Source organism: Lasioglossum baleicum, chromosome 8 (assembly GCF_051020765.1).
Source record: "Lasioglossum baleicum chromosome 8, iyLasBale1, whole genome shotgun sequence".
Taxonomy (NCBI): domain Eukaryota; kingdom Metazoa; phylum Arthropoda; class Insecta; order Hymenoptera; family Halictidae; genus Lasioglossum; species Lasioglossum baleicum.
In genome coordinates, this window is record NC_134936.1 from 6,385,103 (window position 1) to 6,412,384 (window position 27,282).

The window sequence follows — 27,282 nt, forward strand, 5'->3', positions numbered from 1 at the left end:
CGCTCGCTCTTAGTTTTCGAGATATTTGCGAGAAACTATTGCAAATACTGTATTGAATTTTACGTATTCTTGCATGCTCCGAGCCAACGTAAGCCTGTTCCGGGGCGGCATCTGTTTATTTTCTGTTTATAAACACATTGTAGGGATCAGAACAGAGTGTCACTCTATATAGGGTGAGCTTTCAATTTTGAAAGACTACTTCTGGATTTTCGCATGAATGGACACTCCGGCCCCTGCCACCTAACCCTAACTAATTCTGATTGCATGATTTTTCCATTACTAGTTCAAATTCTGTATGAAGGCTATATAGAATGCAAAAATTATGCGATCAGAATTAGTTGGGTTAGGTGGTGGGGGGCGGAGAGGACCGGTCGTCAGGCCAGCCCGACCACGCATGCGAAAATCCAGAAGTAGTCTTTCAAAATTGAAAGCTCACCCTATATAGAGTGACACTCAGTTCTCATCCCCACAATGTGTTTATAAACAGAAAATAAACAGATGCCGCCCCGGAACAAGCTTACGTTGCCACGAAGCATGCAAGAATACGTAAAATTCAATACAGTATTTGCAATAGTTTCTCGCAAATATCTCGAAAACTAAGAGCGAGCGCCGGGTAGTTGTAATGACAAAAGTTGTTCAGAATGTTGTCCTCTATAACATATCTCAAGGTCAAGATCATCGGAGCTGCCTCCCCTAAACGTAAGGTTTACCTATGTTTTTATTAAAACAGGATCACAAAACACTATTTCTACCGCGGTTTTATGTATACCTATTTCGACTTTTTTTATGTAGAATCAACCCCTTTTTAGTTATACCACTAGATACCGATCATCCTGTATACCTAACGTGACCATTTCTTTTTACCTCAAAACGGGACATCTACTAATTTTTAGGTAATAGCATGTGTAACAACTATTGCACGAAAAGCCAAAAAATAGTCCAGTCAATGAATGCTCATAAAGTTGGGTGTAGAGGGAAATGGAAGGAACACAATTTTTAACTTTGGGACTTTGTTTGGACTAGTTAGGAGGTGTGCGGGGTGCATGAACTTTGAGCGCGGATATCTCGGAAACTATGCGAGATAACGAAAAACTGAATCAAATCAATCTTGTGACACATTTTGTCAGCTTTAATTTTGTATGGAATGGTCTCATCGCTAGGACGCATAGTTACCGAGATATAAGCGGAAAACCGAAAAGGGGACCATCTATGTGCCCCCCTGCACTCCGCTCACGTCCTAGGAGTGGGGACTATTAGTATGTTTACCTCCCAACTAGTCCAAACAAAGACCCAAAGTTAAAAATTGTGTTCCTTCCATTTTCCTCTACAACTTTTCGTTTACTGGACTAAAAGTAATTGTGGAGAAGAGATTAAACTTTGAGAATAATTTTAAGATAAAATTTGAAAAGTGTTTTGTGACACCTCTTGGTATAAATAGTGTTAACTATCTTGCAGGGAGTTTTGGAGGTTGACAAAAAATGAGCGAATGATTATTTTCTGTGTTGTAGGCCGCGTGGGTTTCTCTGAGTCGGGACCGGCGGTAGCAGAGCCGTGATCAAAATGAGTCTTATAAACTCGGATTCGGAGAACCGCGTGGTCCTGAATGTAGGCGGGATCCGGCACGAAACGTACAAGGCGACCCTGAAGAAGATCCCCGCGACGAGGCTATCGAGGTTGACCGAGGCCCTCGCGAACTACGACCCCATCCTAAACGAGTACTTCTTCGACAGACATCCGGGGGTCTTCGCCCAGGTCCTCAATTACTATCGCACCGGAAAGCTCCACTATCCAACGGATGTTTGCGGACCACTGTTCGAGGAGGAGCTCGATTTCTGGGGTCTCGACTCCAATCAGGTGGAGCCATGTTGCTGGATGACCTACACTCAGGTACATAACCACCGAATCGTCTATCCGCTTTTTTTTCCTTTGCTTACTCGAACTATTATCGACGTGGCTTTTACTATTTTGTCGATGCAGATTAAGAAACGAAACTCACGTTTCACGATCGAAATCAGTTTTCCTAATTGTTTCGAATTTGTGGATGCAGATTAACACTAATTTTACCGAGCACAGAATGCGATTGCTATACATTGTTATATAAAAATCACAACATTGATAAAATTTAAATCTCTTGCAATTTTTATGACAATACGTGCTTGCATGAAGAAATTCATTTAATAATTTCTATTGGAATTTATTCTTGCAACATCAATGAAAACAAAATGCGATTGCTATACACTATTTTATACAAGTCACAACACTAAATTTATTTTTCATCTCTTGCAATTTTTATAACAATACGTGCTTGAATGAAGAAATTCATTTAATAATTTCTAGTGGAATTTATAATTGGAAGATCAATGAAAACAAAATGCGACTGCTACATACTGTTTTATAAAAATCACAACACTGAATTTATTTTTCAACCCTTGCAATTTTTATAACAATACGTGCTTGAATGAAGAAATTCATTTAATAATTTCTAGTGGAATTTATAATTGGAAGATCAATGAAAACAAAATGCGACTGCTACATACTGTTTTATAAAAATCACAACACTGAATTTATTTTTCAACCCTTGCAATTTTTATAACAATACGTGCTTGAATGAAGAAATTCATTTAATAATTTCTGGTGGAATTTATAATTGGAAGATCAATGAAAACAAAATGCGACTGCTACACACTGTTTTATAAAAATCACAACACTGAATTTATTTTTCAACCCTTGCAATTGTGATAACAATAGATGCTTGAATGAAGAAATTCATTTAATAATTTCTAATAATATTTATGCTTGCAACTTCAATGAAAACGAAATGCGACTGCTATACACTATTTTATACAAGTCACAACACTAAATTTATTTTCCATGTCTTGCAATTTTTATAACAATACGTGCTTGAATGAAGAAATTGATTTAATAAAATTTCTAATAATATTTATCTTTGCAACATCAATGGAAACAAAATGCGACTGCTATACACTGTTTTATAAAAATCACAACACTGAATTTATTTTTCATCCCTTGCAATTTTTATAACAATACGTGCTTGAATGAAGAAATTAATTTAATAATTTCTAATGCAAGCACACATCTTTATAATTTCGACAATTAGAAAATAAAAAATGTAAAATCAGTCATTTGACCGGTCGTAGATCCTACCGTACTTGTGAAGCATCAAGCTTAGAATTTTAGCTTTAGAATTTGACCAAGGTAAATTACTCGGCTTTAGTGTAGAATGATACGAAATGTTGAGTAGCGACGTGAGAACAAGTGTGAGAAACTTAAGCTGCATCAGTGATCAAACAAGTGAATGCCACGTCATTAAGTGGTTTAATTGGAATGTGTTTGTCTCGTCTGTTTATAATACTATCTTCTATTTGTATTCAGTCTAGACGAATAATCACGACTATGAAACGTTGCACTATACCAGAGCCGGGCAACCGGTGGTCCATGGGCCGCACACTGTTTCTTTTCCCTGTTCTCAGTGACTACCACCGTCTTTCACCAATCAACTGGTATTTATCTATGCCTATGCCGGTATGGCATCGGCGCGCCAGTTCTCCGGCTCTGGAGGTAAAGTCAAGGAGTGGTCTTACATGTTCTTACTTGTTACTGCTTTCCCCACCAACCTTTCTTTCATGTAGCGCGCGCCTTCGTCGCGATGCGCGATGTCTGCGAACCATTCGCGATGGACGAAGCGCGTCTTAGACCAGGCATGGGCAAGTCGTTGCTCGATCGCAGAGTTGGGCATTAATCGATTAAAATTTTAATCATGATTGATTGATTAATGTATACGATTAAGAAAATAAATCGTCGAGAAATCGGCGATTGATTCAATCGATTGATGAAGTTAATCTTCAATCATTGATTAAATGAATAAATCGTCGAAAAATCGGTGATTGATTCAATCGATTGATGAAGTTAATCGTCAATCGTTGATTAAATGAAGAAATCGACGATTGATTCAATCGATTGATGAAGTTAATCGTCAATCATTGATTAAATGAATAAATCGTCGAAAAATCGGTGATTGATTCAATCAATTGATGAAGTTAATCGTCAATTATTGATTAAATGAATAAATCGTCGAAAAATCGGTGATTGATTCAATCGATTGATGAAGTTAATCGTCAATCGTTGATTAAATGAAGAAATCGTCGAAAAATCGGTGATTGATTCAATCAATTGATGAAGTTAATCGTCAATTATTGATTAAATGAATAAATCGTCGAAAAATCGGTGATTGATTCAATCGATTGATGAAGTTAATCGTCAATCGTTGATTAAATGAAGAAATCGTCGAAAAATCGGCGATTGATTGAATCGATTGATGAAGTTAATGGTCAATCGTTGATTAAATGAAGAAATCGACGATTGTTTCAATCGATTGATGAAGTTAATCGTCAATCGTTGATTAAATGAAGAAATCGTCGAAAAATCGGCGATTGATTCAATCGATTGTTGAAGTTAATCGTCAGAGAGGGAGCAGAGAGCGGATGGAGAATTGACAGAAATAATATAATATATTTCAACAAAAACATGGTCGTAGCTTTCCAGGAATAATAACTTCAAACATAAAAGCTCGTAAACAGAGTTTGTATTATAGACCAAATGACAATACACCTAAACTCGGTTTACATTTTTTTCAGTATTCATACAGTTCTGATTACGTGTTTCATTTCGAAATTTCAGCAGTTAATCAATAATCAATTATCCGATTGATGATTAATAATCGTTAATCGCAATTAACGACTAAAATAGAAATTTAATCGTTAACCACAATTAACGACTAAACGTGGAGATTAATTTTTAATTGCGATTAACGGTTGAAGTATAAATTTAGTCGTCAATCGTTGATTAAATTTTTGCCCAACTCTGCTCGATCGGAGGCATTTTCAAGGGATACGCCCACTTCTCCCGGCGCACAGTGCGCCGAAATGCCTGTTTCTTGGACAAAATTCAATAACTTTTGTTCTGTTTATGATAGAGACACGAAACACGGTGGTTTTTTTTTAAATTTATATCGAAAGCAATCTCAATATGATATTTTTATAAATATATTCATTTATTTAAACATATTGAAAAGCGATATCTATAAACAAAATTTTGTTTTGTTGGTGGTTTTCAGTAGATGCAATTCGAAGTTCAGTTCTTCCGAAACTGAAACTTCGTTTTAAATTAAATTTTTTTCATTATACAACTTCTTTATGCGGGCCTATATTGAAAATTTAACAAATACGTTTTGTAAATCTGTGTCAATTGAACGTATTCTGAAAATTCCGTCAAAATGTTGAAGAGTGGGAGAACGGGCAAATTAATGGTGGGGGTCGCGCAGCGACGGCGGGGAAGTAGTTGCCCGGCTCTGCACTATACTATTGCGGACAGTGTAACATACATATCGATTTAATTTCATCAGTCACTACATTTTCATGTAATTTCTAATGTACATACACTATTAACACGACCACCGATTATATAATGCAAACTGTTCAGTATAATCGGCACGCATTCATTTTGTACATTAATCACTTTATCATTTATTCAATCTAATTCCATCGGCACAGTTCTGAGGTCGCGTTAGACCACATTGATCCGGAACGTTCATTATTCACAAGTTTCCAATTTGATCGAACAATACGGATTCCAATTTTTAAAGGACGCAAGGGAAAAGTGTCGGACTACAGTAACATACTTGCATTATAATCGTACAGTAAAAGCTCCTTCGTTGTCCAAAGGCCGGGGGTTTGAGCGGACAACGATCGTGCCCGGACACTATTTTTAATTTATGACTGCGTCTAGATATCGCGCCGACCGCGCCGAGCGAGACTTCAGTAGAAAGCCGAACATAGAGAAGGACAGAATGAAATACGAAATCTTTGTCAAAATCAAAGAACTTTCGATAGAAATGAGATAGAGCGATGAAATTTTTTAAAATGAAAGCTGAAATTTTGCTGAATATGGGATAATTATGAAAATTGTGGTACGAACGTTTTTTAACCTTGAAAGAATTCGTTAAACTTGCACAATTTCAAGAAAATTGTGGTTTTTCCAATACCACGCGTGGAAAAAATTTTTTTTTAACATGCGACACATCATTTCCCGTAGATTTCTTCACGCTGATTTTAAGTAAACGTTCAAATACTTCATTATGATTATTTTTAATGTGTTTTATATATGAGAATACAATATTCCTTCAAACTAGTGGGTTACCAAATCATTTCAACGAAAAAATGATTTCATAAGTTGTGTTCACAAAAATCGATTTCTTGCAAAATCCTGAGGTCGTAGATAAATTTTGAAACTAGATTTGAAATCAGTGTGAAAAAATCTACGGGAAATGATGTGCCGCACGTTAAAAAAAATTTTTTTCCGCGCGTGGTATTGGAAAAGCCACAATTTTCTTGAAACTGTGCAAGTTTAACGAATTCTTTCAAGGTTAAAAAACGTTCGTACCACAATCTCTATAATTATCCCATATTCTGCAAAGTTTCAGTTTTAATTTTTAAAAAATTTCGTCGCTCTACCTCATTTCTATCGAAAGTTCTTTGAGTTTGACACAGATTTCGTCGGTTTGGCCCACTGTGCGCCGTCGTCGGCACAGTTCAAAGGATGTCCCATATGCTGTTCTTCGTTGCCATCGAAACTTTCATCGTCGATTAATCCACTAAATATTCATTTTAATCAGAAAAATGTCAGAAATAAGCTAGTGAAAGTCCCATAAAGGAATCATGGAAATTAAGAAGTTTGAGTATTCGATTCACTCGAGTCAATGTTGTGGTGTTCACACCGATATACCCGAGCCGACATCAATCGTCGCCGCCCTGCGGAGCGTTAACAGGCAGTGGAATGGGTAGGCACTGGACAACGATCGTGCCCACGATTCAGGACAACGAAGGAGCTTTTACTGTATTGTGTTTTTACCAACTAATCGATTAGTTGTTTATACAGGTGATTTCGTAAGAACGTGAGTAATAAATTTAGACACGCATTCACTGATTTCCCGGCGATTTAAACATTTCAAGAGTCAATGCTTCAATGTTCCCTCGTAACTTCGTTCCCAGTGTTTCGTGTCAACGACATTTTCTAAGTAGATATAATAAATACTTGCGTAATGGTATTTTCGAGTTCTGTTCGCAAAAATCCTACCGGTGCTACCGATTCAGGAATTTCTAAATACATGTGTAAAGGTGAAGCCTGACTTTTACAACGACGTAAACAAATTTCATATACGATTTGCACTGTCAAATTTACAGCAACGTAAGTTACACCATGATGGCTTTAAAAAAGCGAAGTTATTGCTCATTTTTGTTCTATGAAACAGCGAAAGAATTCTTACAACAATTTTGAAGAGGTTGATCCGAAGGGGAGGCTTCAATCTTCGAATCCGTGGTGGGTTTAGCAACGATAAAAAGTTTTTCGGGGTTTTAATGTGTATATTATAATAATAGCATTTTTAAAGAAAAATTTGTATTCAGTTTTCCATCCGGTACGTTGTGCAAATTAATTTCTGTATTATTGTTTTTCTTTTTTCGAAATTACCACAGGTTAAACGTCGACAATTTTTCGAGAATCGGAAATTTAGTGTTGAAATGACTTTTCGGATTCACTGAGCTCATAAAATGACAATGGAAATCTATTGCTCGTAGAAACGTGGAATTTGAATGTGGAATTCAGTTGAAATCGATTTCTGCCGTGTCCTTTAAAAATCAATTCGATGCAGATATTTCTTACAATGTATAGTCCACGCACAATTATTGATTTATGGAAACTAGCGCACCGTGTACGAGACGAGCAAATTGATGTGCCTATTGTGATACATCATGCACAGGATACAAGTATGAGAGAATCAAAAAATCTTCGTGGCAATTTATTCAATCCTTTGTTCCATAATCACCAATAATCTCTCGTAACATTCTGACATTAGCGAGATATTTCACCGACTAATTTTGGAGAAAGATCGTGAATATTATTATTATTATTTAAACAACGTTTCGGAACAATGTTGTTTGATTTTGCATTATTTATTTTGAAAATATACTCGTTGATAAACAGGAGTACAGCGATGTTTCGAAATTATTTGATATTTAGCGACAACAATGAATTTCATTTAGAAACTGCTCGATTACTTTTGTAAAATGGGTCATCCCTTATTTTTGTAATTAAAGCAATTTAAATTACCTTTATTTCATTTATAGAGTAGCTATATATTTATTAAAATTGCGGATATATAAATAACAAGTTTGGTTGGTTTTCTGTAAACTAGAATTTTTAAAAATTATAAATTATTTGTACTGAAATACTTTCGAAATAATATTGCAAAATTTCTTTTCCTGAGAGACAAGGAGAGATAAATTAATTTAACCATATTAAAGTAAAAAATAAGTGTTTTCAATTTACTTATTTATTCGTACTATATTTTAGTCGAATTCTGTTCAATAATTCAAGAGGTTCCATAAAAAGATAATGAAAAATAAAGAAGTTTGTAATTGTGGAGGGCATGATTCCGTTTTCTTAGATCAAGGCTTTACTGTGTTTACTAAAGTCTTTTCAAATACAGAATGCATTATTTTGGAACTTGTTCGTGCATATATTTTCGCCATGAAAATCTTAAAAATTCGATAAAAACGTTTCCGTTATGACAAACAGAATAACAAAATTTTAATTTTTATTACCAGGAGACTTTCTAGATTGTTGTTTTATTGTATTCGATTGCTAAATGCCTACCTTTAAGAATGAAAAGCACGAAACAAGATTCGAAGCATTGCTGTACTTCTTCGCTTCAATCGAAATCATGAAAATTATTATTTGTGCGATGATTTTCCAATTTTGTATTTCAAATCTATTCTGTATATTTCTCGGTGGACAATACGCTGAGTGAGGTGTTTCGTTGAAGTATCTCGCAGTTAAGTAAAAAGTGATTTCTCTGTTTCGGGGTGTAAAATGTATCTTGTCCATCTTTGCTGGAGTAAACGGGACCGCAAACAATTCGAATAGAGTGCAGAGTCTTCCTTCGTCTCACTATTAAGATGTGGCAGCGATATGAAAGACATCCTGCTGACATGATGGATTAAACTCATTTTTCACGTCGCGCACCATAAAACTTATCTGATCAGAACATTTCAGCCCGCGACATCATTTTGATGAAGAGCAAGCAGTAATCGATGACAATGCTTAATAGCTAGACTGCGGGTTTCTACACTAAATAAAAATTACCTGGATGAATTACATGACACAGCATCTACCCTGGCATTTAGTTCTTTTCTGAATCATTTGAATGAGTTGAAAATAGTGTAACAGCATCTTCAAATTCTTTTACTGTTTTCCATTCGATCTACTCAGTTTTATCATGAATGCATCACATCTGCAGCCTATTAATATCTATCAAGTCTGTTAACACTAAACCTATCACGACGGGGTCAAATGACCCCTTTTCGATTTTTTATTTTTCATTTGAAACCGTTTAATGCCCTCGGAAATTGATATCATTTCTCCAAAAAACCTTTCAACCCTCCATTCACCCCTATAGAGTTTTAATTTTATGTCATGTCGCCATCTTAGATTTCAAAACCACTTTTCACTACCTCGGGGGTTGAATTTGATATAATGCCGAAATAGGTGTTTGATTAATTATATCAAAGACCATAAAGACCCAGTTTCAAGCAAATCCGACCAGAAATAAAATATTCCTCATACAAACGTTGCAACCCCTTTTCACCCCTTAGGGATTGAATTTTTTAAAATGCCGAAACAGGAGTTTGATTAATTATATCAAAGAGCATTAAAACCAAGTATGAAGTAAATCCGACCACGAACAAAATATTCCTCATACAAACGTTGCAACCACTTTTCACCCCATCCGGGGGTTGAATTTCAAAATATCCTTTTTTATCCCTTGTATAGATCATAAAGAAAACCTCTGTGCACAATTTCAGCTTTCTAGGTCCAAGGGTTTAGCCTGAGCGTTGATCAGTGAGTCAGGACTGTCTTTATATATATATATATATATATATATATAGATTATTAAGATTGTAAAGGTGTTTTCATGGGAATTGATTGAATACAGTTTTTGACTTCAGTATATATTATAGTAAAAATCGCACAAAATATAAATAAATTTAATCTTGTTATTTTTATAATACCATACACATTAGTCACTTTTGATGGTCGGTAGGCTTACAGAGGTAAATGTATTGCAATGTCTATGAAAATCAGGCACGAACTTAAGCAATTGTCTAATAACAATAACAAACGGTAAACAAAGGGTAAACTTTACGTTACCAGACTCAAAATTTCTGCCTCTCTCCTATAAATTATGATGTATTTCGTATGCAATCCAGTAGATTTGTACCCGGGTGGTTTCAGATCGAAGTTTCGATCTTGTAAGATCAATGGTTCAGGAGTTATGCTTGCTTAAAGTTGAGCAATCTGCAGTGTTTTTTACAGGTAAGGGCCCCGCCATATTGTTTGGTTCGGACGACCGCGAGCCGCTTACCTCGCCCCCCCCCCGACCTAATCACCAACCAATTACAACTAATTACCACCTAGCGGCTCCAATATGCGGCACCCTTACTTGTCAAAAACACTGCAAATTGCTCAACTTTAAGCAAGCATTAATCCTGAACCATTGATCCTACAGGATCGAAACTTCGATCTGCAGCTGCCTTGGGTAGAAATCTACCGGATTACATGTAGTCCAGTCAACGAAAAGTTGTAGGGGGAAATGGAAGGAACACAATTTTTAACTTTGCATCTTTGTTTGGACTAGTTAGGAGGTAAACATACTAAAAGTCCCCACTCCTAGGAGGTGAGCGAGGTGCAGGGGGGCACTTAGAAGGTGCCCCTTTTCGGTTTTCCACTTATATCTCGGAAACTATGCGTCCTAGCGATAAGATCATTCTATACAAAATTAAAGCTGACAAAATGTGGCACAAAATTGATTGGATTCAGTTTTTCGCTATCTCGCATTGTTTCCGAGATATCCGCACTCAAATTTCACTAATTGTGCTGAAAAGATAGCTAGTCAAATAAGGCTCTTCTTTTTCACAATTAGTGAACTTTGAGCGCGGATATCTAGGAAACTATGCGAGATAGCGAAAAACTGAATAAAATCAATCTCATGGCACATGTTGTCAGCTTTAAGTTTGTATAGAATGGTCTTATCGCTAGGACACATAGTTTCTGAGATATAAGCGGAAAACCGAAAAAGGGGACCCTTCTACGTGCCTCCCTGCACTCCGCTCACCTCCTAGGAGTAGGGACTTCTAGTATGTTTACCTCCTAACTAGTCCAAACAAAGTCCCAAAGTTAAAAATTGTGTTCCTTCTATTTCCCTCTACACCTCCCTTATGAGCATTCATTGACTGAACTAATGCCCAATATATCATAATTTACAGGAGAAAGGCAGAAATTTTGAGTCCGGTTATGTAAAGAGCAGCATTAAATTCACTTAAGGATGTTCTGGAGGTACAATGGGAGACAAAAGTACAAAAAGAAATTCGAAATCCATCAGTATATTGACAATGAAAGCCATTCATGAGTATATTGTGTATTAAACTTTTGCGAATACTGTACCCTCTGTAGCTATATTCAGTGGTCTACACGTGTCGCGTTTCCATGCTAGTGAGAGACAACACGATAAATTTGACGTTTCGTAACAGTTTATAATTTTTTTGCTCTGTAACTGTTTAGTGAATCCTAATAAATTTTGAACATAATTAATTACATAATTTTTACTACATATAAACAAAAACTGGAGTTTCCAGTTGCGTTTTTTCAAGGTTTAAATTGGGTTTGAAGTGGAATTTTATGAATTCTCCATAAGAAGACGTGTTAAAATGTGCAAACTTTAAGTTGCTATAATTCTTAAACGGTGCAGTGACTCGAACACAAACTTTGGTAATTGCATTAAATTAGTAAGAATTATATCTTGTCAAATTTTCAAGAATTTTGTTGCGTTTTTATATACCTCCAAAACATCCTTAATTTGTCCACTGCATTAAATTGCGCTTACTCATTCTCGCCGTATATTGTCATGGAGAAAACCAACCATTAAATTTTCTCCCACCTGTAGTCGAATACCCTTGTCATCAATTACGAAACTGACTGTATATCCTCCTATTTGTCTAATTGAACGACTACGGTTATCGTTAATGAACGGTTATCGTTCATTCGCAGAAATAAAAAAACGTAGAGGGTCCGGGGCTAGTCGACCAACACTCTTTGCTTATTAGAGAAAAGTGACCAAGTGTAGCTAATATGGAATAGTGCTATTTCTAAGAATCGTACAAATCAATACCTGTCAACCGACTATAGACTATCTCACTCATTCATTTTGCCACGGCGCACAGTGTGACGAATGGCCTTTTTAGCTGGACAAAATTCTTAAAAAATCGCCTATTTTTTTATATTTATCAATTGATATATTTACAGTTGTATAAAATATGAATAATTATTAACTTTTTACAACATTTAGTTGGTTTTTGTTAATTAAACAATATATTTTAAGTGATTTATAATTAAATATAATATACAACGAAGTTAGTAATGGATCTATGTAACACACAGAATGATAACAAGTAGTAGATATTATCAAAGAAGACGTCATTTTTAATTATGGACAAAAAGAATGTTAATATAATTTACTAATTTACTTTTTGGAGATTCAGACATACGGGAAAGAATTATTCTTTGGTTTAGTATACGGTTTCAATCTATAAATAATCTGCTGCATATTATTGTTTATTATTTTAATATAATAGAAAATTAAAAATGTAATAACATAAAAATATAAATAAAACAACAGAAATAACAGAGATCAAAATGAAAGTATTAAATAGGAGCGCTCGGTTGCTAGAAACTAATAACTTATAAACAAATGTAAATTAATCTAAAAATTTGAAAAAAGGTATCACGTTTGATGTGATAACGTAACAAATAAAACACTAACAACAAACACAGTAATAATAACAATATCAATAAAAAACAACAACAACAATAAAAATAACGAAACTGAAAGATATATGAAAAATGCAAGGGAGATGTAGACTGCACGTTGATCGCTCGAAACTGAAGAAACCAATTTTCATAAGAAGAAAGTTCGGAGGAAAACCTGACGATTGTATATTCATTACATTGTATATTCCTCAAATATACAATGAACGAAACCAATCCATAGGTTTCAACGAGTAGACTAAACAAACCGCTAAGTGATGACGGCATCGGCTGCGTTCGGGCCCGGCCCGGGCTGTGATTGTCACGAGCGTGAACGTAAAACGACGTAACTTCATTGTAAAAATTAGTATGCTATAGCAACGTATAGCAATTTTATTTTGGTACTACAATAAACTAGAGAATCTCTACTTTATAATAATGTAAAAATCATCGCGTGGGGCGACGTGGGGCATATACTAATTCATTGACGAAGAGGAGTAACATGGGCGTTTCTGTGGAAAAATAAGTACCGTCTTTGACACTTAATTTACAAAAATAGAGGAATGTTATCGATAATTTGGAATTACTAAAATGAAAATACATGTTTTGAGATGCTATATCCATCATACATAGGAAATTTAAATACTCCTTCGTACATTTTAACATATTTCTAGCGCGTATGACAATGTGCCCATTCATTTATAGGTTAGGCGTCCGCCTTTTAGGTGAAGTTTACACGCTCTGTAAACATACAACAAAAGAATTTTAAGTTTTAATATTCGAGGGTTTTAATACATAGTTATTTTAGATAATATTGGCACAGTTAGTTTTTGTTTATTTGAAAGTTAATTTTGTCCAGCTAAAAAGGCCATTCGTCACACTGTGCGGCGCGGCGTGCATTGTAATTCGCAATTCGAATGGACGTTAGTGACACGACATAACGTTCCGTTTTACTTAGTTAGCACTAAAACCATTAAGATTACATAAATTGGACGCACTTTCCGCATTTGTTATTATTAGACTGCGGATTTTTTATGCATTTATAACAGAAGGAACACAAAACAGAAAAGGCAGAAGAATTTAAGAATGTTGTTATACAGGGTGAGTCCAAAGAAAATGAACACCTAAATATCTCCGTTACTTTTCGTTGTACAAAAAAACTTCTTAGGACAAAATTACACTGTTTGAAGGGCCGACTGCAACGGTGTAAGAGAAAAAATTTTCAAGGTCATTTTTTACAAGAGAGTCGTACTAAGACGTTAGCCTTTACTTGCTAGTGTCAATTGAAGAGTTGAAATTGAAATTGAAAAATTGACGTTGAACATGAAATTGAAGACTTGAAATTAACGAATTGAAATTGAAAAATTGAAGTTGAAATGGAAGAGTAAAAATTGCAGTTGAAATGGAAGAGTAGAAATTGAAGTTGAAATGGAAGAGTAGAAATTGAAGTTGAAATGGAAGAGTTGAAATTGAAGTTGAAATGGGAGAGACAAAATTGAAGTTGATATTAAAGTAGAAATGGAAAAATTGAAGTTGAAAATGAAGTGAAGAGTTGATATTGAAAAATTGAAGTTGAAGGGTTGATATTGAAATTGAAGTTGAAATTGAAAACTTGACATTGAAATTGAAAAAGTGAAGTTGAAATTGAAAACGTTGAAATTGAAATTGAAAAATTAAAGTTGAAATTGAAAAATTGACGTTGATCTTGAAAAATTGTAATTGATGAGTTGAAATCGAAATTGAAGTTGAAATGGAAAAATAGAAATTGAAGTTAAAATGGAAGAGTTGAAATTGAAGTTGAAATTAAAGTTGAAATTGAAAAATTGAAGTTGAAAATGAAGTTGAAATTGAAAAATTAACATTGAAATTGAAATTGATATTGATTAGCGTTTACTTACTTGTATAACGTCTTACAATTAGTACGACGGTAATGGTGTTTTAGAGTTATTTAAATTGAAATATCTCGTGAACTACTAATTTTTCGACATACTTAGGTTAGTACCTTTTTATAACGAATGTCCAGTTGTATCGATTGAAGTATAAAAAAATACCTTATTCCATTAAAAAAAATATCGATGACCTTGAAATCTCATAAAAAAATGACCTCGAAAATTTTTTCCCTTACACCGTTACATGTGGTCCTTCAAATAGTGTAACTTATTTGTCCTAAGAAGTTTTTTTCTACAACGAAAAGTAACGGAGATATTTAAGTATTCTGTTTCTTCGGACTCACCCTGTATTATCTGACGTCTTTTAATGTAATTACAAGAAAAAAATGAAGTTTTATTTAATTTCTGTTGCTTACAATTGACTTGGACAATTTTTAATTTGCATACATATCCGCAATTAGTTGTTCTTTCATCGTACTTATCGTATATACAGGGTGCCCCGTTAAAAAAATTTATAACACTGAACTTTTAATGCGGTAATTAAAATGTCATAATTAAGACAAAGATGGGTGAACCTTCACATTAGGGGACCAAGAAATTTTAACTTGTTTTTATACAATTCCGTAGATTTTGACGAGAAAATGCCAAAAATCGAAGTTCTGTCGTTAGGAATTCACTGGTTAGAAAATTATACATGCTTAAAGATGTAAAGGCGCCGCCATGTAAATGTCGGAAGTAACAGTTGAATAAAAATTTATCACAGAAACAGCATAATAATATTCTGAGATTTTTTAAAATTTCTGTTCTATATTTTACGCGATCAATGTTATTAAAAATTCATAAAAATACACAGTCCATTGTCTCTGTAGCATGTAACAAATGATGGATATGAATATGACAAGCGAATAGAAACTCTGAAGTTCATTGAAACGAATAAGATTGGCAGATCATTAATAGCATGAAAATAAAATGGCGGGGAATAAAGTAAGCCAGACAATGGGAACATGTGAAATCCGAGTGCTGTTCTGGCGTGAATATAAATGAGGACGCAGCACAGGGGAAGTTGCACATCACACGAACACAACTTTCAGGAGAGTATTATCATAAAACGAACAATTCGCGGTTGGTTCGAAAGAATGTCGTTAGCTAAAATACGAAGGCATTTTATCAGATGATTGCACAAGTTCGTGCCCGATTTGAAAATAATATTCAATGGGGTCAAATTTTAAAGAATACAGTTTTATTAATCAATTATACATATAACCACCATTCTTTTCTAATTGTAAAAAGGAAAAGTCTGTAATTCTAATCTATGAAAACTTTGATTTTTCTTTACTTCGGGCTGAAAGAAATGGTCTTAAGAAGTTGTCTACTTTTCTGTTCTGCTTGATCAAATTCCCTGAGCAAGTAACGTTGACACAGAAATAAATGTTGACTTTTGGCATTATGGTTCACTAATCTTTTAAACATTTAGATTTTAATTAATGGCGGTGTCATTACATAATTGTGGTGCTATCTAGCAGCTAACTTGGCGGCACACAGTGGTCCGGATCGAAGAAGTTAGTGTTATTTAGCTAAAAAGTTAAGTTTCTCGTATCGATTTCTAACAAATTTGTATTGCTTCCTAAATGTCAATCAACCTCGAAAATGGAAAAATTAATGCAGTTTACCAAGAATTGTAATTAGGACGAATACTTAAAGGTAGACATTTAGAGATAGTACTTTTCACCAAGAAAATTGCTTCTCTTCTTCGAGGTGCCCTGATCACACCACTTAATATTTCTGATTTTTTTTTTGTTTACGATGAAGTGCACACTTTTGTGTTACAAAATTAATATCGACACTAAAAGTTATTGTTTACAATATGTTAAACATTAATATTCAATGAAATAAAAAAATTGGCCAAATTTTTTACATTTGACAAGGAATATCTAGAGGGTCATGAAGGATCATTTTCGGCATTGTTTCCCGTATATAATTATGCAAGAATATTGTCCTACCTCGTCCTACTTTGCAACTTATCATTGTTCAAAGCTGTCATGTTACTTCGCGACGAGTTTCGCTTGCGTAAAGTAAAACAGGCTCGTATGACTGATCAAATGTCTTCCAAATACGAACATTTATGCAATATCATTATAAGAGATAAATAGAGTAAAGATATATGTATATACAATAAATTAACTTCAATAGTCACTTTTATTTTTAAAAAATATAATGAAACGAATGATGAGAGTTTCTTAGCGTTCTCGCTGCATTTATTTCTATCTTTGGAACCTTGTGCAGCTTTCGAAAACTATTTGAGATTATTGTTAACATCTGACCCGTACATGTCACAATTACATTCAGCGTGAATATTATGTGGACACTCTTAAAAATCGCATAACTTTTCAAAAATTGGTCGAAAGGACTTGAAATTTTTTAAAGATCGACTATATAGTTCGCTAGAGAATAAGTAAACAAAAATTTATTACGATTGCAAGTGGTAGAAATCATACAAAATTGAAAAAATAATGTTTTCTTCAAATCTGCGACTTTCACCCTTAAACTCTCATCTTTAAACATATGTAGCTCATTGCAATGTTGACCATATAAGTTACCGAAATCTATAAAACGCATTTTTTTAATTATCGTTACAGGCCCAGATAAAAAAGTTGACAAAACATCACTTTTTAAAATTTTGTATAATTTCTACCAATTGCAATCTTAATAAATTTTTGTTTACTTATTCTCTAGCGAACTAGTCGGTCTAACATCTTTAAAAAATTCAAGTCCTTTCGACCAATTTTTAAAAAGTTATGCGATTTTTAAGAGTGTCCACTTAATATTGACGCTGAATGTAAGATTAACATGTAAAAGAAATCCTAAAATACTGAATCCTGAGGCAGTAGAGTTATTAATTAGCTAATGCAATCGATCATCATAGATCATCACGAAAGACAAATTATGGTATGTTTATTTTATTAGCTTACTCTTTTATTTGTGGTAATATTGACAAAATATAATTTTAGTACTATTTTAGTCGCAATATGTATTTAAAATATTTACTCTTTTTTACACAGGAAAGCATTCTTTTGTGTGTTAAGACCAACACTAAAAATTATTATTCACAACAAGTAAAAAAAGGTTGAAAAACTATATTTGAAAGTTTAATTTTTTAATAAAAAATATCAATAAAAAGTTAGTAAAAATTATTGTTTAACAAATGCAAAAAAATATTTAATTATGTCTAGGTAAGAATTACTATTTTTTAAATATTTTTGGTGAAAATTTCATTGCGATATCTCTAATAGTTCAAAAGTTATAACAAAATGACACAAACTTCTTCGATTCGGACCACTGTGCCGCACCCTCACCTGTTAAAAACGCTGAAAATCGCTCAACTTTAAACACACATAACTTCTAAACCAGTGGTTCCCTAAGACTAAAAGTTGGATCTTTGGCATTTTCTCGCCATAATCAACAATATTGCATAAATAACGTTAAAAAGTTTCTGGTTCCCTCAGGTGAAGTTTAACCTGCAGAAGAATTCGATTGATCCTGTAATGAATAGACAATCCAGAAATATCTAGTTTGTGTTCTTAATTGTAACAACGCCAATTACTTTATTTGATTTATAAAATCATTCTACATTGATTAATCTACTAAAACAAATTTTTATATTTATAAATACTAGTACATTGCACTGAAGAAAATTTTGTTGAAGTTTCCATGACTTGATTCCATGAGCGAGATTTAAAGAGACCCAGTTCTGTTTTTACGTGGACTTCTTTGCTGGATCTTGATTTAACTTGGGTCAGAGAAAATATTCAATTCTGTTTTTACGCGCTTTATTTCGATCTGCCGCGGTCGAAACGGCGTCGTTTTAAAACTCTCAATTTGAATGTAATTCTGAAAAAATATTCCTATTCAAGAAAAATCCCCAGAATTTACATTCATAATAAAGACGCCGCTTTATCGTTCACAGTATTCGAAATTTTACGTAGCACGCCATAGACAAGCATTTCATCAGTGTGAATACGCCGCGCCGGCCGGAACACCATTTCAAGCGACGAGCGTCATTCAGTGCTAGTCCTATGCGAGAAAACGCGACTGTCGTCGAAAAGTGGCATCAAATAACATCATGTACCACGTTAATAAGCTCGTAAATGCTACCCCTGGCAGAAAATATTCGATTAAAATCGCGGATACGATTGTTAAACGAATTATTTGGGCGCACATTAAATATGAATAATAATACGGTACTAGTTTATTTGAACAGCTCAATAAATTTTTTAAACATGATTTCGTCATTTGAACAGCCAAATAATGTTTTAAAAATGATTTCATTATTTGAATAGCCAAATAATGTTTTAACGAAATTCTATGGAAGTGACATTGAATTATTTGTATAATTTTATATAATTTAATCTCTTTATTTGAATAAAAATTCCATTAACGCACGTTTATATGCGCAACAGACTAAAGATCGTATTTATTTGCTCCAACTATTTTTATATCTGGCTTTGCACTGCTTCTGGCAAAAAGCCGTATACATATTTGACGTCGGAAAATTTTCATTAACGTTAAAATAATACACAACAAAAGCTACCATGATAAAATGTATATACGTACATATATGTACACATATATGTTTCAGTACCTGCTATTATTTTTTGAAGAAAAAATGTAGTATTCCATTTTTAAATATTATTATTATTATTATTATTATTATTAACATTGTTATTAACACTTTTGAACATTGTTCTTGAATTTTTTGGAAGTGGTCACTCGAAGGGTTGCTTGCAATCCCCACCCCCAAAAAATAAAATTATTTTTTTCTACCCTTCATAATTTGATCACAATTGTGCTTGCAAACATATGCTTTTTGTTTGTGCATTTTAGACATTTCCATTGAGTAGGTATCTAATTACCTTTTTTTAGTGCCATTTTAGCGTTAAGTAATTGCAACTACCCATTACAATTACTTGTAATTGCAACTACCCATTACAATTACTTGTAATTCCAACTACCCATTACAATTACTTGTAATTGCAACTACCAATTACAGTGATTCGTAAAGTAATTGCACTTACCAATTACAATTACATGTAATTGTAATTTTATTTCTGCAATTTCAAATTACAGTAATTGGCAAGTAATTGTAATTGAAGTTACATTTTGCCCAACTCTGCCCCGGGTCTTGCCAAAAATTATCGTATACTCTTATTATACTTATCCAAAAAATGTTGTTTATGGCAGCTAACTTCAAGTTGTACACGTCACTGCTGTCAACAAAATACAATTGACAAATGGACTTGGGCAACTTTCAAAATAAACGGCTCACACGACCCCTAAACGTAGTCCACTGGTGGAAGACGATCCAACAAAATGAAGTCATTGAAATTTACATCCATTTTCCATCTAGCCCCTCGGCGCGTTTTATATTCCATCTTGCGTATTAAACTCGCCTCGATCTTTTATCCCTCTAACAATAAGATCAATCTAAACCCACTTTCAAACTTCAGACTGGATGGAGATCATTTGCAATGTTGACCGTGCTCGATCAAAGAGAGTAAAGGGAGATGAAGAATTTATGTTGGGGATCCTACGAGGTCGAGGGTCATCTAGGGAAGACACCCTTGGATTTTGATTAAACACCATTGATTTGTGGCGGTGAATGTTGATAAAGTACTGGCGAGGAGCGTTTCTTCTGGCGTCGGTGTTTCCTTGGAATTGATACGGCTATTTATTTTCCCCAGAATAAATCGTCCCTTTGTTGGAAATAACAGACAGGAAAGTCTCTCGGAGGTATTCACCAGGAGAACGTTGATAAAATGGAACAAAGGTTTTATATACAGATGTCCGAACTTGATATTTAATAACAGCTCGGAGGTGCTGAAGATTACTTTCTCTTTCAGCGTTCCCATTTATTTATTGACAAATAAAATGTACGAACGAAATATTCCATGATATAAAACATTGAAAATACAATACACCGCCCGAAATTTCCATAAAGCTTCATTTTTCTTTATATTTCACGACAAGTTTTTTCGCGTGGACACGTTTTGTTAACAGCTTGCCGTATTTCGACGTGTCAGGCTCGTGATAAAGATTTTAACAAAGCCCAGCAAATATGAATGCTACGCGTTCCTTTTTAGATGAAATAAAATTTGAGTCGTTCGTAATCAGGAACCAAAAATGACAGTTATTCTAAAATATTCTACGATAAAAATTATTAATAAAAAGTTGATTAGTATTGAAATTGAAGATAATGTACACAAAATATAAAGAAAAAAGTTCTAAGAACAAAATGATTAAAAAATATAGATTTTTATACTTTTTGGTTACAAATAACAGTTATTAGTGGCCAAAACGATTGGATCCTCCTCGATAACTGTTATCGATGATTTTCGATTGCTCAAAGCAGTTATCGATGAGAGAAATTTATTTCGAACGCTCATAACAGTTATCGATGATCGAATTTCTTTTCCCCTCTTCATAATAATTATTTATGAGAAAATTCATTTTGGTTGCTTATTTATTGAGTTGTTCTACTCTTTTTCGGATGGAGCAAGCCAAGTGAATGGAACAAGCAAGTGAAATTCATTGAGAAGGTTTCATACAACAAGACGAATCAACAGACCATAAGAACAACACAAAATCAGTTTGTTTGTCACATTAAATTTTAATTGTAGCAATTAATTCTAGGAATAAAAAATTTATGAAATAATTGATTGTCTACCATTTGAAAGTTGTACTATTTAATAATAACTGTTACAAATTTCCTTTATCAATAACTGTAACGAGCGATCGAAGTGAATTTCTCTTATCGATAACGACAACATTTACCAAGAAGAGAAAAAATTTTCGGTTACTTATAATCCTTATTTGTAAACAACACTATTTTAGTCGATGAAATACTTGTTATTCTATGACATTTTTCTTTTTGGTTATAACAGTCCCAGTTTGTAATCAATATTTACGCGTTAATATAAATTGTGGCCATACAAAAAATATAAATTTTCTTCTCCCTTCTACGACATTTTTGAGGATAAAAACGTTTTGATCACTGTAATTGATATTTTTCCAACGGTTGTGTTCTTCACGGAGACATATCGTGTAGAGACATTATTTTTTATGACTGCGTACAGACGAAGCCGAACGTAGAAAAGGACAGCATGTAAATACGGATCGCGCAGCTGAAGCGTATCGGTGTCAACCACTACTAATCCAATTACAAAACTTTTTTACTTTTCATTATTTTTTTATGGGACTTTCACTAACTTATTTCTAGCACTTTTATGGCTAAAATGACAGCAAACACGATATCATTTCAACTGTGTTCAGTGGTTTAATCGACGATGAAAGTTTTGAACGCAACGAAGGACAGCGTATTACACCCTCTGTTCCAAAAATAACCGGAATGACTCTAGTTTAGCGAAAGTAGTGGTGCCATCTGTTAGTCGGAAATTTGGTTTATGAATCGTGAGCGTTTTTTTACTAACCTGTAAAAATTTCATAACATTTCGTTCAGTAGAAGCCAAGATACGACGCATTTAATGATAGTAGTTTGTGTACATCAGTCGAAAAATGAATAAGGAACAAAGAATCTCCATTAAGTTCTGTGTTAAGAACGTGCTACGAAAACTGCTTCAGATGCTTAAAATCGCTTATGGAGATAATTGTTTATCACAACACACAAGTTTTTGAATGGCATCGACGATTTAGAGAGGGCAGAGAGGATGTGGATGACGATAAACGTTCAGGCCGATGAATTGAGACGATGACCGCAGAGAACATCGAAACAGTGCGTGATTTCGTAAAAATTACAAAAAAATCTTCAGTGAGATTCATGGAAATGGAACTTGGAATACCCAAGACAGTAATTCATAGAATTTTAACCGAAAAACTTGGTATTCGGAAGCTAAATTCAAAGTTCGTTCCACATCGATTGACGGTTGACCAAAAATTGAACCGAATTGGGCATTAATTGTCACTGATTTTTTGACAAAACATCACATTTTTTTGCTTCAACATCCACCGTATTCACCCGATTTGGCTCCCTGCGACTATTTTCTATTCCCGCAGCTGCACTTGGCAATGAAAGGAAATCGTTATGCATCAATTGAAGACATTCAACGGTCAACGACAAGTAATCTCAACACCATTCCGATCAGCGATATGAAAAAGTCATTTGATGCACTTCTTGAACGTGCGAATCGCTGTATTTCTGCTAACGGAGAATATTTCGAATAAATAAAATGATTTTAGTCAAGATTTTTTAACTAAACTCTGTCTCATGAGAGAAGGGACTCAATTCGCGCAGCTCGACTGAGGCAGCGGCTTGCTGCGAACCTCCGAACTCCCACTCCACTACCCACTCCCCACTCTACTCGACGCGAGTATTCATGTACACGGTGTACCGGAGTGAAACGGGTTAGCATGAAATGATTCGGAATGGGAAATCGGGACTATTTGCACGCGTAATAAATAATATATTTAATTTATTTGTATAATTTGTACATTTTTTTGTAGATATGTGTTATTATATTAACACTTATCTACAAGAAATGTACAAATTACGATTTACACACAAAGAATATGATTGAATTATGTAAAGACCCAATATATTTTATTTAATTTTATATATAATTTGTACATTTTTTGTAGATGTGTGTTAATATATTGTATCTACATAATTTTGACACTTCAAAAACACTGTGCAAACAGAACACAAAGAAAACTGTGGAAGCGTGCGTAATGCAGTACACCTGAGTACACCCGGTAGAACGCGAATGAGGCAGTCTGCAGCGCTGCGGCGCGTGGCGTCGCTTCAGTGCCACTGCGCGCATGCGTTGTGCATTGGGAGTACTACCAATCAGGGCGAACCTGCGCAGCGAACGACGTAAACTGGTCGTTACCCAAGTCCCTTCTCTCCTGAGACAGAGTTTACTTTTGATTCTGTATAGCCATTCCGGTTATTTTTGGGACAGAGGGTGTAAGTCAAACGACCGGTTTTACATTTTTTATTTTATAATTATTGAAGTTGCAAGGATGACCCCATTCGAAATTATTAAATAAATTTCTTAATTCTAGCAAGCATTTTTATAAAAATTGCGAGAAATTTAAATAAATTCATTCGTCATTTTAATTAAAAAGGGTATACCAATCGCATTTTGGGCTCGGTACGGTTAGTGTTAAATATAATATGAGCGATTTTATGCGAAAACATCGTACAATAATATTCTCAGATTTTTTTAAATTTCTGTTCTATATTTCACCCATAGTTTCTAAAAATTCTAGGTCGGAAGAAATGTTTCATTTTCGAGTTAAAATAGCTTCGAGTGCAAAGGGTTAAAATCAAAATGGCTCCCAAGAATATATATAGTTATTCTCCTAATATTATACAATGTATTTCACACATGTGTGATGTGGGCCAACGTATAAAAATGCACAGTGAATGATTATTTTACTCTGTCAATACATGCGACACACATTTAATTAAATGGCTTTAGTATCCCAAAATAGATATATACATAATCTCTAATAGGGATTGCAATACCGGTATACCGAATACAGGTATTTCGTGCTATTTTGCAATTTCGTGAAACCGGTATTTGCTAAGGTAAAATACCGGTATTAGCTATAAATAATAAATATTTTGTTTGGGGCATCTACTCTTATTTGAAATACGTTCGCCGCTGAAATCTGGATTTAGAAACTTCTGATTTTGATTTCGAAGAGAGTGACAATGAAGAATATAATAATGCAATTGTTGAAAGTACTTCGTTTGAATATGACCGAGATAATAGTAACAAGAACGAAATATTAACTTACCAAGGATTGCTTCCTATAATTAAGAAAATTCGAAAAGTTGTTAAAATATTTAAACGTTCCCCTACTAAAAATGCCGTTTTTCAAAAAGATATATACTTACTGAAATAAAAAAAGAACTTATGCTAATATTAGATTCTAAAACACGCTGGAACAGTTTGTTCAATTCAGAAAGCATTAATTGACTTAGCTTACAAATTAATTTTTCCGATAGTGAATTCGATTTAATATCAAAAACTGTATCAGTTCTGCTTCCAATAAAGCTGGCTGCGGAAGCATTATGTCGGAAGGATTCCAACTTATTAACAGCGAATGCAGCAATAAATCTTATGTTGCAATCACTTAGAGATCAGGGCACGCCACTGTCTGAGGAATTATACAGTGCATTGAAAATTCGTATACAGGAAAGGCATAGTGAACTAGAAAATATTTTAAGTTATTTACATAATTATGACGACTTTAAAAAAGAAAACGGAAAGGAAGAAAAGAAGCTAACAAGGTCAAATTTAATTAAGTTCGTCATTAATTTCCACAAAAACATTTATGAAAACCGAACACAAATCTATCCAGAAGAATTCATTGAAGATGATGTTGATGTTAATATCGAAAAAGAATTGTCTCCCGAGAAGAAATTACAATTAGTTATAAATAAAAAAATTGCCACGAACAATCATACAAAAAATAGATTTATCCAAAACCGTTAGACGAGAGACCGAGTGGTTAGAAGATGAAGGACATGGAGGCAAATATTTAGAGAAAGTATATCGCTCATTATTAACAGCACCACCAACCAACGTGGATGCGGAAAGAGCATTTTCAACTGCAGGTAATTTGTGCAAAAAAATACGTTCAAGGCTTAATGATAGTTCAATATTCATTATGTATTTTACAATCACATTTCAAAAGTATGAAGTCAATAAATTAGTTAATGTTTTTTTCTATTAAACTATATTTTTGTACCTTCATGAAAATTCCTAATACCGGTACAACGTTTAAAAAAATACTGAATACCGGTATTGTATTTTTAGTCCGGTATTCCAATCCCTAGTCTCTAATCAATAGTATCTGATCAATTACTAAACATTTAGTTATTGTATGGGGTACTATACCAATTTTATGTCCATAAAATGTAAAAAATCATCCAGAAAGGAAATATTCTAGTTCGGAAGCAATGTTTCATTTTCGAGTTAAAAAAGCTCCGAGTGCAAAGGGTTAAAATCAAAATGGCTCCCAAGAATATAGTTGTTTTCCTAATATTATACAATGTATTTCACACATGTATGATGTGGACCAAAGTATAAAAATGCACAGTGAATGATTATTTTATTCTGTCAATACATGCATCACACATTTAATAAAATGGCTCGAGTATTCTAAAATAGATATACACAGTCTCTTCTCTGAAGGTGGCCAAAAGCCTCGCGGAAATTTGAAAGTTGTCGATAAATCTCCCAAGCTTTCACGAACAAGACTCGCGAATCTCGAGATTGATCGCAGACTATGATTTAGTGAAGGTTCTAGAGCGACTCTCCAGGCGAATAATTCGTGGTTTTCCATTGCTTGTAAATATTTAAAAATCTAATCTCCTTAGTAAAGCGAGTATTATGATGCTTTAAAGGGGATAGCGTGAAACAGCTTACGTCACCCTCGGTATAACCCGATTTCTCCAAGGCGATTATCGCTAAACCATGTTAGCACCGTGTATCAAACTGAAGCGCTTGGTCAAAACATTAGAATGTCAGACATTGAAATGAACGGTTCGGTATTAACCGTTTCAAACCGGAATCGTGGGACTCTATTTCAATGCTAAATTGAACGTACAAGATTTATAGATTGATTCAAACCATGTTTCAAATATTTCGACACTTTTATGCTATAATAATGGGTCCAGTTTCCCGTGTTCGGTTTTAACATCACTAGGTTGCTGATATTTAGGCAAAATAAAGATTTTCCAAGATAACTTTATGAAACAAACGTTGAGTCAAAATATATATGTCTTCTTTTAATGAATTGTACAAGTAATATAATGTGACTGATAAAACTATAATGTAATCATTAGACTGCGGATCTTTATGCAATTATGGCTTTTGAAAATTTTCAAAAATATTTTGAAAACACCACTAGGTTGCTGATATTTATGCAAAATAAATATTTTCCAAGTTAACTTTATGAAACAAACGTTGAGTTAAAATATATCTTCTTTTCATGAATTTTACAAGTAGTATAATGTGACTGATAAAAGTGTAATGTAATAATTACTTTGCGGACCTTTATGCAATTATGGCTTTCGAAAATTTTCAAAAAATGTTTAACAACACCACTAGACTGCAGATGTTAATGCAAAATAAAGATTTTCCAAGATAACTTTATGAAACAAACGTTGAGTTAAAATATATATATGTCTTCTTTTAATAAATTGTACAAGTAATATAATGTGACTGATAAAACTATAATGTAATCATTAGACTGCGGATCTTTATGCAATTATGGCTTTTGAAAATTTTCAGAAAATGTTTAACAACACCACTAGACTGCAGATGTTAATGCAAAATAAAGATTTTCCAAGTTCTCTTTATGAAACAAACGTCGAGTGAAAATATATATGCCTTCTATTAATGAATTGTACAAGTAATATAATGTGGCT

At 33.9% G+C, this 27,282-nt stretch overlaps 1 protein-coding gene across 3 annotated transcripts in view; it reads left to right on the plus strand.

The window, feature by feature from the left end:
• Positions 1 to 27,282, plus strand: part of LOC143211318 (potassium voltage-gated channel protein Shaw) — a 163,043-nt gene that overhangs the window by 78,105 nt on the left and 57,656 nt on the right. For all 3 annotated transcript variants that reach the window (XM_076428846.1, XM_076428849.1, XM_076428847.1), the window contains exon 2: positions 1,509 to 1,887. In XM_076428846.1, coding sequence (XP_076284961.1) covers positions 1,561 to 1,887 — 327 coding nt within the window. In that variant the 5' untranslated portion in view covers positions 1,509 to 1,560. The remainder of the gene's footprint in view (positions 1 to 1,508; positions 1,888 to 27,282) is intronic.